Raw genomic sequence first — 15,798 nt, 5'->3', positions numbered from 1 at the left:
GAGTTGCTGTTGTTCACAGTGGTGATGATAGGAAGCAGACATCTGAAAGCCTCTAAAAGCTACATAGAAAGATATTAAATGAAATGGTTATGAATACGCTGCCTGGTGCCCAAGACATTTTTGTGACCCCTGGCTCCCATTAGCAACACCGTAAAGAAATCTAAAGAAATAAGTGCACCATTTTACATCAAACCACTCTACATGACTTTGTTTTTATCTCACCACTTTATTTTTTAGATATTTTGGAGAATTCATGGAATTCTCTGAATGTCCCATACAGAGTGAACACCTGACAGTGATCAATTGTACACAGTTCAAGTGCAATGTCTATATATATATATATATATATATATATACATACATACATACATACACACACACACACACACACACACACACATATATATATATATATAATTTGTCGCCAACAATCTGTGTGCAATCTTTGTTACTCCTATGCTGGAAGCATCTAAGCATACTGAACACAAAATACGGCTGCTCGTGTAAAATATATCAAAATGTAAGAATTCCATTCCATGGAAAATTCACGTGAAGAGGTCCTGAAATACATAAAGAAATTAAGAGTGACTTCTTTTTGATGTTTAATTTGACCACAGAATCCAGTTTTATTTTTATTTTTTATGAGACATTTTTGACCCCATTCCACATTTCACAGGCAACTTGTCCAGTTCAGCATATTTCCAGCATCTGTGTGGAAAAAGCTGTGCAGTTAGAACAGCCCACTTCAGTAAGATCCGTAGTATGTCAAGGACACAGTAGGCTATGAAAACAGTGGGTTGAGAAGGTTACATTGTGAGTGTGTTTTTCAGGGATTGTTGAAGATTCTGTTTGGTTAGTGTTATTTATACTATAAATGTAAACAGTTGAATTAAATGCATATGTTTATTCTTGCATAATCCTTAAAAGAAAGAAACAAATACAAAAAACAACACCTAAAATATTTAATCGAATACATAATCATATATGATTTGATTTCCCAGTATTTCATAGGAAATGTTTAAGGCATTAAGCAGTCAGAATGTGTTATTCTTATTAAATGCCAGAAAAGAAAATTAACATTTAACAGAAAATTACTCAAACATCTCTTACATGGAGTATAATATGAAAAAAGCATGCTGGTCTTGACAATGTGAAGGAGCCCTGAAGGGAGGGTGTTTTGTTTTCCTGTTGAGTTCAAATATCACATTTAATTCTCCAGAATCATACAGTGCTCCTTTAATTGGTTGAGTCTTTGGTGTAACTGTCTGTTAAATATATGTTTCTTCTTTATTCCTGACACTGAAAAATGGATAACTTTCACTTAATGGTCATTTTGATCAGATATTAAAAAAATGAAGGATAGTCTCTTACTTTTCCACAGTACTGTATGTTACACATTTTGGTCAGTTACAACACAGCTTCAGGTCAACTGAGCTCACACAATGTCAACATTAGCAGAGACAGTCAAGAGTTCTGACAAAACACAGTCATCACTATCACTGAGAGGTTGGTCATTGCTCTCTGAACTGTCCAGGATGGACTGAAAATATTTAGCATTATTATTTATTTTAATCTAATTTAGAATCCAATTAGTCAATTTTGGAATCCAATGAATCATTTTAGTTAGCCGGGGCTCCTTATTTGTGTAGAACTGCACAGCTGCCGGACCCTGCATTAGACATTTATTGTTGTTTAAGGTCAGCCAGGACAGCCAAGGCAGCATTCCAACCAGCGGAGCCCATAACACCCCCACCTAAGCAAGAGAGATAGCATATAATGGTAAGCAGACACAACATCATGTAAATAGGAGTCAGGGTAACTTATCAATAATATTGATATTTTAACATATTCTATTAGCAACATCATATTTATGACTAAGTTCTTGTTGAATTTGGCTGAATAACATAACACAGATTAACTGACAACATCTATCAAAACTCAGTGGAAAACTGAAGGTTTTTTTTTGTTTACTCATTTACGGACCTGGATGGGAACCACTGCCACATATGTAGAGCCCTTTGATTGGTGAACGGTAGTTTGCAATGGAGGGCACAGGTCTTGCCAAGTAGAGCTGATCTAGTGACATTGCACCATGGAATATATTCTGTAGTTGAAAAAGGAATGAAAACATATTAGCAACATATTAGAACTAAATCGCATAATGTTGCAATATTGTTCAAAAATATTGAAAGCAATCCAAATGATGCACGATTTCACTGCTGAAAGGGTGCGTCACACAAAGCCGGAAGATACATATCAGCATTTATTTAACTGACGTCACTGCAAGAACAATACTCATCATGCCTGTTTAATGATAGTAAAAATGGAAATACCCCTCCAGTGAGACCAAATTCCCTCTCCAGATCAGGAGGGGTGAGGATTTCCTTGCCAATTATTGAGTCTTTAAATCCAGGTGCATAACAGTCAACCTGGTCAAACACTGTAAAGACAAAATGTGGTAAAAAATGGCCAATGAAGTCAATAATGTCCTCATAAGACAGGTAAATTTAAATGTGTATTACGTGTATTATGTAGTGATATTCTACATACACTTTATGCTTTTCAGTAAACATAAAATACCTCTATATTTCAAAACTATGATACTTTGTTTACTTAATAGGGACAATACACACTAATCAGTAATCAGCTGATTTTCATCTGACCTGTGTTTGCAAATTTCTCCCTGTCCTCATCTATCCATGCACGACCCCCTTCCAGCCAGTAAGGGGTAAACTGTATAAAGAAGGAGACCACATGACATCCAGGGGGGGCTAGAGTTGGATCAAGCACAGATGGTATGACCATTTCTATCATGGGTCTGAGGAAAGATATTAAATAAAGAATATTATCACTTAACAAAGGAGCAAGATTTAGAAATTTAACTGTGAGATAAGGTTCATTGGACTGTTCCTAGCAGGAAAAGTTACAGACTTAAGACAGACTTAAACTGCTGTTACAGCCAGACCAATTTGCATATGACATTTGTTTCTATCACAGTACAGATTTACACAGCAAATGCCTATATGTAATTCTCATTGGGATGCCATGCATATCTCAACAAACAAAATGAATATAAATGATGTATAGGAAAACAAAAAAACACAAGTAACTTACTTAGCCTTGTTTTATCACTAATTCGTTATGACAAATATACAGGGTAAAAGGGGGCTAACAAAGTATGCAGAGAAACAGATGGACTACAGTCTATAACTGTAGAACTACAAAGTGCAACTATATTAGTAAGTGGAGCTGAAAAAATGGACAATGTGCGTAGAAGGAGATGGTCATATTGTTATGCCTGACGGTGTACACCTATTAGCAATGGGCATAGCTGATATGCCTGAACTCAATAAATAGGCCAGGTGTCCACATACTTTGGCCATACAGTGTAAATGAGCATGTGAATTAGGTTCTGTTTCTTACTGTAAGAGACCAGCAGGGGCAAATAGGTATTGTCATCATACTAATTGCCAACTACCATTTTATTGAGTAGGTAGATTTTTAAAAATTACTTTAGTAATCATGTTTAATCATTGAACTGGGACATTCCTATGTTGAAAGATTCTTAAGAGTACTTAAAATATTCTATGATTTAAGCAAAATGTAGTTTAGAAGTACAACTATAGTGATTAAAATGCTAATATACACTCACCGGCCACTTTATTAGGTACATTATTAGGTGCTAGTAAAGGTTTGGACCCCCTTTTGCCTTCAGAACTACCTTAATGCTTTGTGGCATACTTTCAACAAGGTGTTGGAAACATTCCTCAGAGATTTTGGTCCATATTGACATGACAGCATCACGCAGTTGCTGCAGATTAGTTTATGATGTGAATCATCCATTCAACCACATCCCACAACAAGGTGCTCTACTGGATTTGAGATCTGGTGACTGTGGAGGCCATTGGAGTACATTGTCATGTTCAAGAAACCATTTTGAGATGATATGAGCTTTGTGACATGGTGTAGTATCCTGCTGGAAGTAGCCATCAGAAGATGGGTACACTGTGGTCATAAAGGGATGGACATGGTCAGCAACAATACTCAGGTAGGCTGCGGCATTTAAACGATGCTCATTTGGTACTAAGGAAGAAAGAAAGAAGAAAATATCCCCCACACCATTACACCACCACCACAGCCTAAACCATTGATACAACACAGGATGGATCCGTGCTTTCATGTTGTTTACGCCAAATTCTGACCCTACCATCTGAACGTCACAGCTGAAATCGAGACTCGTCAGACCAGGCAACACTTTTCCAATCTTCTATTGTCCAATTTCGGTGAGCTTGTGTGAATTGTAGTCTCAGTTTCCTGTTCTTAGCTGACAGGAGTGGCACCTGGTTTGGTCTTCTGCTGCTGTAGCCCATCTTCTTCAAGGTTCTATGTGTTGTATGTTCAGAGCAGTTTCTGAAATACTCAGACCAGCCTGTCTGGCACCAACAACCATGCCACGTTCAAAGTCACTTAAATGATCTTTCTTCACCATTCTGATGCTCGGTTTGCACTTCAGCAAGTTGTCTTAACCACCTCTACATGCCTAAATGCATTGAGTTACAGCCATGTGATTGGCTGATTACTTATTTGTGTTAACAAGCAATTGAACCAAGGTGTACCTAATAGTGGCCGGTGATATGTTATATGATCACAGTTCCTGAAAAATATGTGAGATTGTGAGAGAACTTGAGATTGTAAGATATAAGCATATAATTAAGTGACACTTATTAGTCCCACAAACTGGGAAATTTCGCCTCTACATTTAATCCATCCGTGAAGTGAAACACTACACACACATTAGTGAGCACACACACACTAGGGGGCAGTGAGCACACTTGCCCGGAGCGGTGGGCAGCCCTATCCACGGTTCCCGGGGAGCAGTTGGGGGTTAGGTGTCTTGCTCAAGGACACCTCAGTCATGTATTGTCAGTGCTGGGGATTGACCCAGCAACCCATGACTGCCCCCTAAAATAATATCTGAAAGCTAGCAAGGCCATAAGCAAAGCAGGAATTTGGCCCAAGAAGTTTGGCCCTAGGGTCTGGTAGCATGTCTTAGTTATATCAAAATTTATAGTTGCCTATCTTAAATGTGTATTTAATTATGTGTAATAGTTGTATTGAGAAAAATATAAGATCTATGTTTATTTATAACTGCTTTGCAGTTTTTTCTTTAGCTTGTACCAAAAATGAACTGAATACTACTTAAATTAATTTAATCTCATTTTGACAATGTACTCTGGCTTACCAACCTTGAAGATGGTCGGCTTTGCTGACCCTCTCTATAAGCTGCCTCCAATACCTCCACACTCTCACAGTTCAGGTGAATAGAACATTGATGATGAGGACCTGGTTTCCCATCAGCAGGGTTCGGTGCAGCCAAGAAATTTGGCAGTTTGTCAACAGCCACTATAAATTTACAAAAGGGAAATCCATCATTCCAGCCATCATTTGCTGGAAAAAAATTTAATATCAACATGTAAATGTGAATACTTGAATTCTGAGTGCCATAAGAGAAAACTAGAATGATCAAACCATTAATCTTGGTGACAGGAGAGGTGTAGTCGATCTGATTTATGGCAGTAATAAACTCCTGAGGAAGAGCATCCTACAACCAGACAGGAACTAGTCTTAAAACCAAATTCCAGTCATTTTATTTTTTTTTACAATTTTTAAATTTTATACTACCTGTGGGGTAAGTTGCCTGAAAGTTACATGAGGAGTAGCATTGGACAAAACCACCTTGCTGTGAACCTCAGTACCATCTTTCATCACAACACCCTTGGCACTGCCATCTGGACCAATTAGAACTTGCCCAACTTCCTAAAAAAGATCAAATAGCATAACTCTGGTATCAAATCAACCATCAGCCAAGCTTCATAATAATTGATGTAGGATCTACCACAACCTGAAATACTAACCTGTTCAGTGAAGATGTCTGCTCCAAGAGAGCATGCAGAACTAGCAATGGATTTGGAGACACCACCCATGCCTCCTTCCACATAGCCCCAAGCTCCTTTTTCCATTTCCAACTCACCCATTACGTGATGGAGGAGGACGTACCTACAGCAGAACACAAGGTTCTTTCACAAGCAATCAAACAAACTTAAAAACAAAGCAAAACATCTTGACCAGAGTCAGTAAAACAAACAGTTTGTTGAAAAATGTAAAACATTTCCAACATTTTTACCCTTACCAAAATGTGGTCACTCAGCCTTTGCTCATGTTGTCCGATTCACTGTTTGTCCATTTATAAACATGGGAAAAAAGTGTACTGTATAAGTAAATACCATAGCAGCCACCATGTTGAAGCTTGAAATTTGTTCATGCGATTTTAATCGATGTCATGCATTAGAAACCACATAAGCACAGCTAATTGTAATGGCCCCACAACACAGTGTGTGACAAATGTGTAATGATTTAGACATGCAGTGTGCAGAGTGATAACTGGTGGTGATTCCCTGGCCCACTCTGGCAGAACTGTCCTACACAGTCCCATATGCAACAGGTTGTGATGCACCATTTGGTGGTATGACACATTCCTCTCATAACTACCATTAAAAAAGTTTTTGTAACTTGTGCCACAGCAGCTTTTCAGAACGAAACAGCATGTTGTCCACTGCCCTTGCGTACTAATGAGCCTTGAGCGCTCAAAATCTTGACATCGGTATTTACCACTGTCAGTAGGTACTCATCACCAGTGAGAGAGCACCACACAAGCCTTGCCATTTTGGAGATGCTCTGACCCAGAGCAAGTCACTCAGGTTTTCACACCTGCCTATTACCCCTGCATCTAACGTACGAAACATCGACTACGAGAGCCGACTGTTGGCGTACCGTCTAATGTGTCCCAGACTTTCACATGTGCCGTTATTACAAGATAATCAACATTATTCACTTCATCTCTAAATGGTCGTAATATTTTGGCACATCACTGCATATTAGCATTGTAGCTCCAGTGTAAAACTGAAGAAGGAAACTTTTGGATATCAATCATGTTTTTGCTAATCAAATATATTTGGGGTAAGAAAAAATACTGAAATTAGATTTGATAAATAATAATAATAATAATGTTACATTTATATAGTGCCTTTCACAATACCAAGGTCACTTCACATAACAAAGGGGAAAAAGATTAAGACTAAGCAGTGAAGGAGGAAGAAAAATGCTCATGAAAGAGAAAAGTGTTTAAGTCAGATTTGAAGGTAGAGAAAGAAAATCAGTCACCGAGGGATTGAGGAAGAAAGTTCTAGAGTTTGGGGGCCATGGCACTGTAGGACCTCCCTCCCAAAGAGGAAAGTCTGGTGCATGGGACAGCAAGTAAGTTATTACAAGAAGACCTGAGAGAGCAAGAGGCAGTAAGAGATCAGAGTTCTCTGAGGTAGGGGGGGCAAGGTTATGCAGGGCTTTGAAAGTGAATAGTAAAATTTTAAACATTATATGGGACAGGACCGGTAGCCAGTGTAGCTGAGAGAGAATGGGAGTGATGTGAACTGAATGCTTAGTATGGGTGAGAGCTCTTGCTGCAGAGTTATGAATGTACGGCACCCTTTGTATAGACTTCAAAGGGAGACTAAACAAAGTGGGAGTTACAGATTTGATGAATAGTCCTTTAATACTCTTACCCACTGCCTGGACTGCTGGGACTTATATTGGCTCCAATCAAAGCGTCAGTGGCTAATGTTGCACGCAGTGGCTCAGACTCAAACCAGCGATTTAATACCTGTAGATAATCAGAGAAAAGACGCAATCAAGTATAATAAGAATTTTCTTTTTAATGAATAAATATATAATTTATTTAATGAATAAATATATTCAACCTACCTTCACAATTGGAGCTGTTATAAGCTCATAGAAGTCTGGAATGTTTACTCCCAATTTCAACCCTAAAAATTAAACATATTGATTAAAAACTGAAAGTTTATTAAAATTATTCAGCTAGAGCATGTTGATGGTGGTATTTCAGAGCAAAAGTTGTAACATGGATTACAAGAATGGTTATAAGTATGGTTTATATGTATGTAAGTATGGTTTATAAATGCCTAATATAATTTGACTAATTCAAAGATCAGAGACTTGTACCAGATTTCACCAATGGTTTCAAACTCTTCATTGCTGCTACTCTCTTTCTGAGAGGTCCCTGGGTTATTCCTAAGACATCAACAGGGGGCGCATCTAGAAGTGGGTGGATTGCACAGGCCAGTTTCTCCAAATGGGCCACATAATCAGGAAAAACCTTTTGGCAAAAGACATGTTTATTATTCATGTCTGGGGTGCCTTCACTTGCACTCAGTCATTATTACTAACACAATGATTGGTGTGGAATTGTAACACAAGGTCTACAAACAGCATGTGATATAAATTAAATGTCATTTGATATAACCTTGGCATCTTTCTCTGAGAATTTTCCAATCTCTTTCTGATTCTTTGCCAGATCTGTTCCTAGCAAAAGAGAGCGAGGAGGCCGCCCCCCGACCCCCTCCTCCAGCAAGGGGGTGAAGGCATTGGGATCCCTCATATATACCTGCAGGCCATGTTTCTGCAGAGATAGAGGTAGAGCAAAGATCTGTCATCATCACTTTCATCAACCATCCTTCTGCATAAGTGACCTGATTTCTGTATTGATTTGACTGTAAAATCTACTTCATGCTGCCTCCTTAAACGCAGCGCTATAAAATCAAGGAATTGCAAATTCTCTACATATCAAATTTCAACTGCCAAATCTACTTCACTCCTTGATTAAATATGACACACCAACTATAACATCAAAGCCACTTTTACACTCACTGTCACGCTCCACCTACTGTATACCTGCACTTTGTAGTTCTACAGTTACAGACTATACTCCATCTGTTGCTCTGCATATCTTGTTTGTTAACCCCCTTTTATTTGTTCGTCAGTGGTGAGGACCACCACAGGACCACTAAGAGCAGGCATTATTTAGGTAGTGGATTATTCTCAGCTCAGCAGTGACACTGACACGGTGGTGTGTTAGTGTGTGTTGCGCTGGTGCGAGTGGATCAGACACAGCAGTGCTGCTGTTTTTAGAGACTTCACTGTCACTGCTGGACTGAGAATAGTCCCCCAACCAAAAATATCCAGCCAACAGCCTCCTGTGACCACTGATGAAGGACTAGAGGATGACTAACACAAACTGTGCAGCAGCAGATGAGCTATTGTCTCTGGTTTTACATCTACAAAGTGGACAAAGTGGACCAACAAGGTAAGAGTGTCTAACAGAGTGGACAGTGCGTGGGCACAGTGTTTAAAAACTCCAGCAACAATGCTGTGTCTGATCCACTCATACTAGCACAACACACACTAACACAGTGTCACTGCAGTGCTGAGAACAATCCTACTAAGTGCAACTATATGCACTTATACGGGAAGTGGAGCTGCTACAATGGACAATACGAGTAGAAACAAGGAGGTGGTATTCATATTCTGGCTGATCAGTGTATAGGTTTGAGCAAGATCTGGCTATATAGTTTGTCATTTCATAAAGCTATTGCTTCCAGAAGCTTGGGGAACTTAACATGTCAGATGAAAAAAATAAAACAAACTGTGGGCTGTGCAAAAGTTATGCTACATTTTGTAGTTTGTCTTTTTTTTCCCCTCAATATGTTGAACTCAGCAAGTAAACTGAAACTGTGTCCTAACATATGCATAAAAATTACATATTTAAGTTTGTTTGCTAAAGAGCAGGAGCACCCAATCCTGGTCCTGCAGGATCTACCACCCTGGAGAGTTCAGATCCATCACCTGAATCTAATCTTTAGATATCCCTGAAGACCTTCATTATCTGGATCATGTGTATTAGATTAGGGATGGAGCTAAACTCTGCAGAGTGGTAGTCTTCCAGGTCCTGCATTGAACACCAGTGCTGCAGAGGATATATTTTCTTTTATTTTTCTTTCTTAATGAAGTCATTTGACTTGGGGTATCCTGTGTATGGTTTGTGTTTATATTTATATATATATTTTAATTTAGTGTAACGCTGGGGAGCGATGATGAGGCAGATGCACATGCTGAGAGAAGCGAGATTTATTATGGACAAATCCAAACTTGGGGTCAAAGCAGTCCAGGGTCACAGAGCCAACACGGATTAAACGGGGAACAGACATGGCCAAAGAAACGCAGGATAAACAAGCAACGGAGGCCAGAAGAAACAAATACCAAACATAGACCAAACAGCATGAGAATACAACACACAGGTGGACAATAAAGGTGAGAACAATCAAGGGCAGGGTCTGAAAACAAGGGGGCAGGACCGGGAAGAATCAAAACAAAAGCACATGGACCACCAAAGGCGCGCAGCACAGAAACGTGCCAAACAAAAAAAAACAAACATAGACACCAAAAGGACCAAAAATAGGAACAGCACTAAACAAGGACAGAAGGCGGGGCGAAAAGAGCAGGGACAAGACATGGGACATGAGGAACAGAGGACGGAACAGACACAGGAACAGAAACAGAAACAGGAACAAAAACAGGAGTAGACACAGAATACGGAACAGTAGGAGCAGAAGGGCACAGAAACAGACACAGAGGCAAAGACAGGAGGAGAACGCGGAACAGGAGCCAAGGGCACAGACACAAACAGGAGAAAACACAAACAGACTGAGGACAAAACAAGGGCCGGGAGGAAGGACGGGGAGGAACAACAGAAAACACAGAACGAGGGACGACCAGAGGCACAACAGGAAGAGGAAAACAACACAAGAAACACCAAGCAAAAGACAAGGGAACAGGAACCAAAACAGACACAGGCACAGAAACAGACACACAAACAGACACCAGGACAGAAACAGATGGACAGACAGGAACAGAAACCACAACCGGAATGGGTACAGACACAACAACAGGAAACAAAACCAAACCAGGAACAGAGGAAGGCAAAAACAAAGCAGCAGAAAAAAACAGGGGACACAGGAGCAGACAGAGGCGGAACAGGAGGCCCACGGGGTGCAACAGACACAGGGGGAACAGGAGGCCCATGAGGAGCAGCAGACACAGGGGTAACAGGAGGCCCACAGGGAGCAGCAGACACAGACGAGAGGGGGACGGGTGGGAACAAAGGGGTTGTGATATCCTCGGAGGTAGGCGGGCCTGCAGTGACGTCCTTGGAGGCAAGTGGGCCTGTAGCAACGTCCTCGGAGGCAGGCAGGCCTGCAGCGACGTCCTTGGAGGCAGGTGGGTCCAGAGGTGCGGCGACTGGCAGCGGGTCCAGAGGTGCAGTGACTGGTGGCGGGTCCGGAGGCAAAGCAACTTGCAGCGGTCCAGAGGCACGAGCATAATGCGGGGTGCGACCACAGGAACAGGCATGCCGCGGGTAGCAGCTACAGTAACAGGCGCTTGAGAGTGAGCCGAGTGCTGTATAAAGGGATTACTGAATGTTCCTTCTGTCTCACCTCGTCTTGCGCTACAGGTTGCTCCTCCCTGCAGTGTAACTCAAGACAGGTGGACTCAAGGCGCTTACCTGGGCTCTCATCATCATAATACAAGACAGGATTGTCCTTTGCCTTTTTATGGGAACGACGAGATGCTCATGTACCCCCAGCGCCAGGGGATTTGCTGTCTCCGGTTTGGTGGCGTTGAGACATGTCTAACTCGGACTGCGTTGAAACAGCTGGAGTTTTGTCTCAGCAGAACAACTACATACCAGAGTCTTGCTTTCTCGCTGTGTCCATTGGCAGCTGGTCTTTCTGTGACGCTGGGTAGTGATGATGAGGTGAACGCACATGCTGGGAGAAGCAAGATTTATATGGACAAAGCCAAACTCAAAACAGTCAAAACAGTCCAGGGTCACAGAGCCAACACGTATTGAACGGGGAACAGACATGACAAAAGAAATGCAGCATAAACAAACAACGGAGGCTGGAAGTAACAAATAGCAAACATAGATCAAACAGCACGAGAACACAATACACAGATGGACAATACAGGTGAGAACAATCAAGGGCAGGTTCTGAAAACAAGCGGGCAGGAAACAAAACAAAATCACATGGACAGGATTGGTAGGTAAACACAAGCACATGAACAGGATTGGGAGGGGCCAATCGTAACACTTAGGCACCAGCCTCTTTATTCATTCACCACAAACACACATTCTGCATTTTGAGGACTATGTGGTTCATTCCCTAAACAGAACAACTTGTTGCTGTTGTTTCAATTACACACTGCAGCTACACAGAAAATCTAATATCTTTATACATCATAAATCATTCATGTCAGTTTTGAGGTGCTCATATCCACATAAACATCATTATTTGAAAAGCTATTTTGAAACTACACAGAAGCACAGAAATTAACAACTACAGTACCTTTAGCTCCAGATCCTGATAAATGTGAGGACGGAGTAAACTGAGGAGATAGGACGCCCGGGAAAAACAAAAGCCTGTGCATTGAGAACATGCAAGAAGAAAGATATTAGTTTTTTCTTGCTCTTAAGACATTGGCAATTCCCAGTTTTAAATTATTCCCAACATACATCTTTACATTACTAAAACACAGTAGCACTGATTGAAAAGACTGTCACATGTCACAGTCATGAAACCAGCAGTGACATTTTTATGTTTTGGAAGGCAGGATACACCCTGGACAGGTCACCAGTCCATTGCAGGGCAGACAGACATACACAATCACACACACACACACACACACACACCTAGGGGCAATGTAGCATGTCCAATTGGCCTGACTGCATGTCTTTGGACTGTGGAAGGAAACCAGAGAACCCAGAGGAAAATGTTTAGGAGAGAAGGCAGTGGACTTTTTAACCAGGTTGTTTAACAAAATCCTGGAGAGTGAGAGGATGCCTGATGAGTGGAGAAGCAGTGTACTAGTCCCCATTTTTAAGAACAAGGGTGATGTGCAGAGCTGCAGCAACTACAGAGGTATAATGTTGATTAGCCACACCATGAAGGTATGGGAAAGAATTGTTGAAGCAAGGCTAAGGCGAGAGGTTCAGATCAGTGAGCAGCAGTTTGGTTTCATGCCCAGAAAGAGTACCACAGATGCAATTTTTCATTGAGAGTGTTGGTAGAGAAGCACAGAGAAGGTCAGAAGGAGCTACATTGTGTCTTTGTGGATCTAGAGAAGGCATCTGATAGGGTGCCAAGAGAGGAACTGTGGTACTGTATGAGGAAGTCAGGTGTAGCTGAAAAGTATGTTAGGGTGGTGCAGGACATGTATGAGGATAGTGAGACAGTGGTGAGGCATGCAGTTGGAGTGACGAATGGTTTAAGGTGAAGGTTACATCAGGGATCAGCTTTGAGCCGCTTCTTGTTTGCAATGGTGATGGACAGGTTGACAGATGAGGTCAGGCAGGAGGCTCCATGGACCATGATGTTTGCAGATGACATTGTAATCTGTGGTGAGAGTAGAGAACAGGTGGAAGAGAATCTGGAGAGGTGGAGGTTTGCACTGGAGAGGAGAGGAATGAAAGTCAGTAAAGACAAGACGGAATACATGTGTGAATGAGAGGGAGGCAGGTGGAAAGGTGAAGATGCAAGGAGTAGAGGTTGTAAAGGTGGATGACTTCAAATATCTTGGGTCAACCATCCAGAGCAATGGACAGTGTAGAAAAGAGGTGAAGAAGAGGGTGCAGGCAGGATGGAGTGGGTGGAGACGGATGTCAGGTCTGATGTGTGACAGAAGGATAGCAGCAAGAGTGAAAGGGAAGGTTTACAAGACAGTAGTGCGTCCTGCTATGATGTATGGTTTGGAGACTGTGGCTCTGTCTAAAAGACAGGAGGCTGAGCTGGAGGTGGCGGAGATGAAGATGCTGAGATTTTCGTTGGGAGTGACAAGGCTGGACAAGATTAGAAATGAGGAGATCATTTCATAATAATATGCCACAACACAGACAGTAAGAAATGTTGTATATATAATTATATAATTACATTATATACTTCTGTTTAATTATATTATTATTATTATTCTTATTACCCTCAATGATATTTAATAAATGTAGCCCTTGGAAATAACAGATGGGGTTTTGTATGTATAGCTTAAATGACTGCGTAATAACTGGAAACAGATGTGTTCAGAGTTCTGAGCATGCAGGGCTGATTGGACCTGTAGCAGGTGTAATTGAGAACAGTCTTGCAGCTGGTGTGGTTCTAGTATAGTATATCTCTTGACAGGATTATGACTAGTTTGACAGCTGTCCACACTTCAGGATGATACAAAACTGTAAAATAAGTTCCTGCTGAGAAATGACAACTTGACAGTTTGTATTTGAGAAACTACCTTTGTTTGAACTGTGAGATTTTGGGGGGGGGGGGGGTAAAATGTGGTGAACTATAGCTCTACTATAGCTCTTCATCCATTCATGAATAACCCCAGGCAGGTGGCTCACCTTTGTAGTACAGGTGCTCTAGTTTACGGACCTTATGGTACTGAAATATTGTGCAGGCAGGTACCTGGAATGATCTCTTCAGACACAGCAGCTCCTCCAAGCACATGCCTGCGTTCTAGGACAGCTGTTTTAAGGCCTCCTTTCTGCAGATAGGCTGACTGAAGAAATTAGATCAGCGTTTATAAATAGTACAGACAAAACTAAAATGTAGCACTAGGTTACAAGTTGCACTTAATGCAACATATACTTACTGCGATAAGTCCATTGTGTCCTAAGTAAAAAAACAAAGTTTTTTAGTTAGTCATGTTTCTTTGAAGAAGATTCTATTAATTATTACCTCCTGTCACAAATTATGGAAAAGAGGAAGATTAGGTCAAAGTCTGCGGTTTCTTCTGAAGGGTATTCTGCTCAGTGGTCGGACTAATAAACTATATTCATTTCTTTTAGGAAATATTCCGCTAATTTGTCTGCACAAAACAGACATGCAGTTTAGCGTTTTTTTAAGTAGCTGCACGGAGCTGAGAGACTAGACACAACAGGCCTCCTCCAGGCCATAAAACAAATGCCATTACACGCAAGTTCAGAGTCTCAGCCCTGGGAGAAAGTTCAACGCTCAGCCTACCTCCTCCAATGATAACGGCGTCGTATTGGGTTTTGGGCGCACTTCTGTGGCATCCCCTTGACCCTGCCGCGGCTCTGACCAGCGCTGTCCGAAAGTGGGCAAACCGCATCGCTGCAGCCATAATGCTTCTTCTTCACTAACCGAGGCTGTTTTTTCACTAAATAGCGTCTGGCTGTAGATGGTGAGCGAGAGGCCAGCCTGTTTTTTCTTATTATTTGAGGTCAGTCTGGTTTTTTATTAATTTTTTGCGTCCTGCTGAAGGAGCATGTGATGTCATCAAGAGAAAGGCGACAACTCCACCTCTTGTGAATCACATGACTTGGCATGGACCCTTAGACGGACCTTCCAAGAGCTCCCACCGATTCCGATCCCGCCTCCATAGAGAGGCTTTGCCCCCACGTTTCCGTTCAGTTGTGGCCTAAACTCTCTGTCAGTAACTGCGCAGGGAGAAAGGGGCGGGGCTGGGAAAAGCGAGGGGGCGGGCGTAGAGAGGAGAGCGAGAATGTTTCATGGTGGTTCTGTGGCTAAACTTCTGAAAGCCCAAACTTCCACTGGCATCGTGGGAGTCTGCACTGTTAGCCGCCTCAGCCAACTAGCCTAGCCATTCCGAGCCCCGCGAGCACCAACAGCCCCCCTCCAAGCAACGCTGCTGCCAGGGAGAGAGACGGAGGGAATTCGTTCGAGAGAGAGAGAGAGAGAGAGAGAGAGAGAGAGAGTTCAGCAACGCAATAAGTTAGAGCAACTGTTTAACGCACGCCTGCAACGTCCCAGGCCTACAACGTGTCCACAGCAGTTATGTATGTGAATGTGTATTAGAATT

General features: G+C 41.7%; 1 protein-coding gene across 1 annotated transcript; it reads right to left on the bottom strand.

Annotated features, from left to right (window-relative positions):
* Nucleotides 1-592: 592 nt before the first annotated feature.
* pyroxd2 (pyridine nucleotide-disulphide oxidoreductase domain 2) lies at nt 593-15,301 on the bottom strand. Its single transcript, XM_017724311.2, has 16 exons — nt 14,979-15,301; nt 14,608-14,627; nt 14,421-14,514; nt 12,318-12,391; nt 8,378-8,533; nt 8,077-8,230; nt 7,819-7,880; nt 7,620-7,717; nt 5,916-6,057; nt 5,683-5,817; nt 5,530-5,602; nt 5,247-5,403; nt 2,664-2,818; nt 2,334-2,440; nt 1,984-2,104; nt 593-1,753 (listed from the first exon to the last, which is right to left on the bottom strand). The coding sequence occupies exons 1-16, from the start codon at nt 15,097-15,099 to the stop codon at nt 1,683-1,685; spliced, it is 1,740 nt and encodes a 579-aa protein (XP_017579800.1). The 5' UTR covers nt 15,100-15,301; the 3' UTR covers nt 593-1,682.
* Between the last annotated feature and the right edge of the window lie 497 nt (nt 15,302-15,798).

The sequence above is a fragment of the Pygocentrus nattereri genome, chromosome 5, assembly GCF_015220715.1.
Source record: "Pygocentrus nattereri isolate fPygNat1 chromosome 5, fPygNat1.pri, whole genome shotgun sequence".
Classification (NCBI taxonomy): domain Eukaryota; kingdom Metazoa; phylum Chordata; class Actinopteri; order Characiformes; family Serrasalmidae; genus Pygocentrus; species Pygocentrus nattereri.
Note: the sequence above shows the minus strand (reverse complement) of the source record. Positions and strands in the feature narration are given on the sequence as shown.

What these genes read in the sequence shown, in the direction of transcription:
- pyroxd2 (XM_017724311.2), bottom strand. Translation starts at nt 15,099, where the DNA reads ATGGCTGCAGCGATGCGGTTTGCCCACTTTCGGACAGCGCTGGTCAGA. An exon ending in CCCAGCAGTCCAGGCAGTGG is followed by an intron (nt 6,058 to 7,619) that starts GTAAGAGTATTA and finishes GTTCTGCTGTAG; the next exon opens with GTACGTCCTCCTCCATCACG. An exon ending in AATTTGGTCTCACTGGAGGG is followed by an intron (nt 2,105 to 2,333) that starts GTATTTCCATTT and finishes TTTCAACTACAG; the next exon opens with AATATATTCCATGGTGCAAT.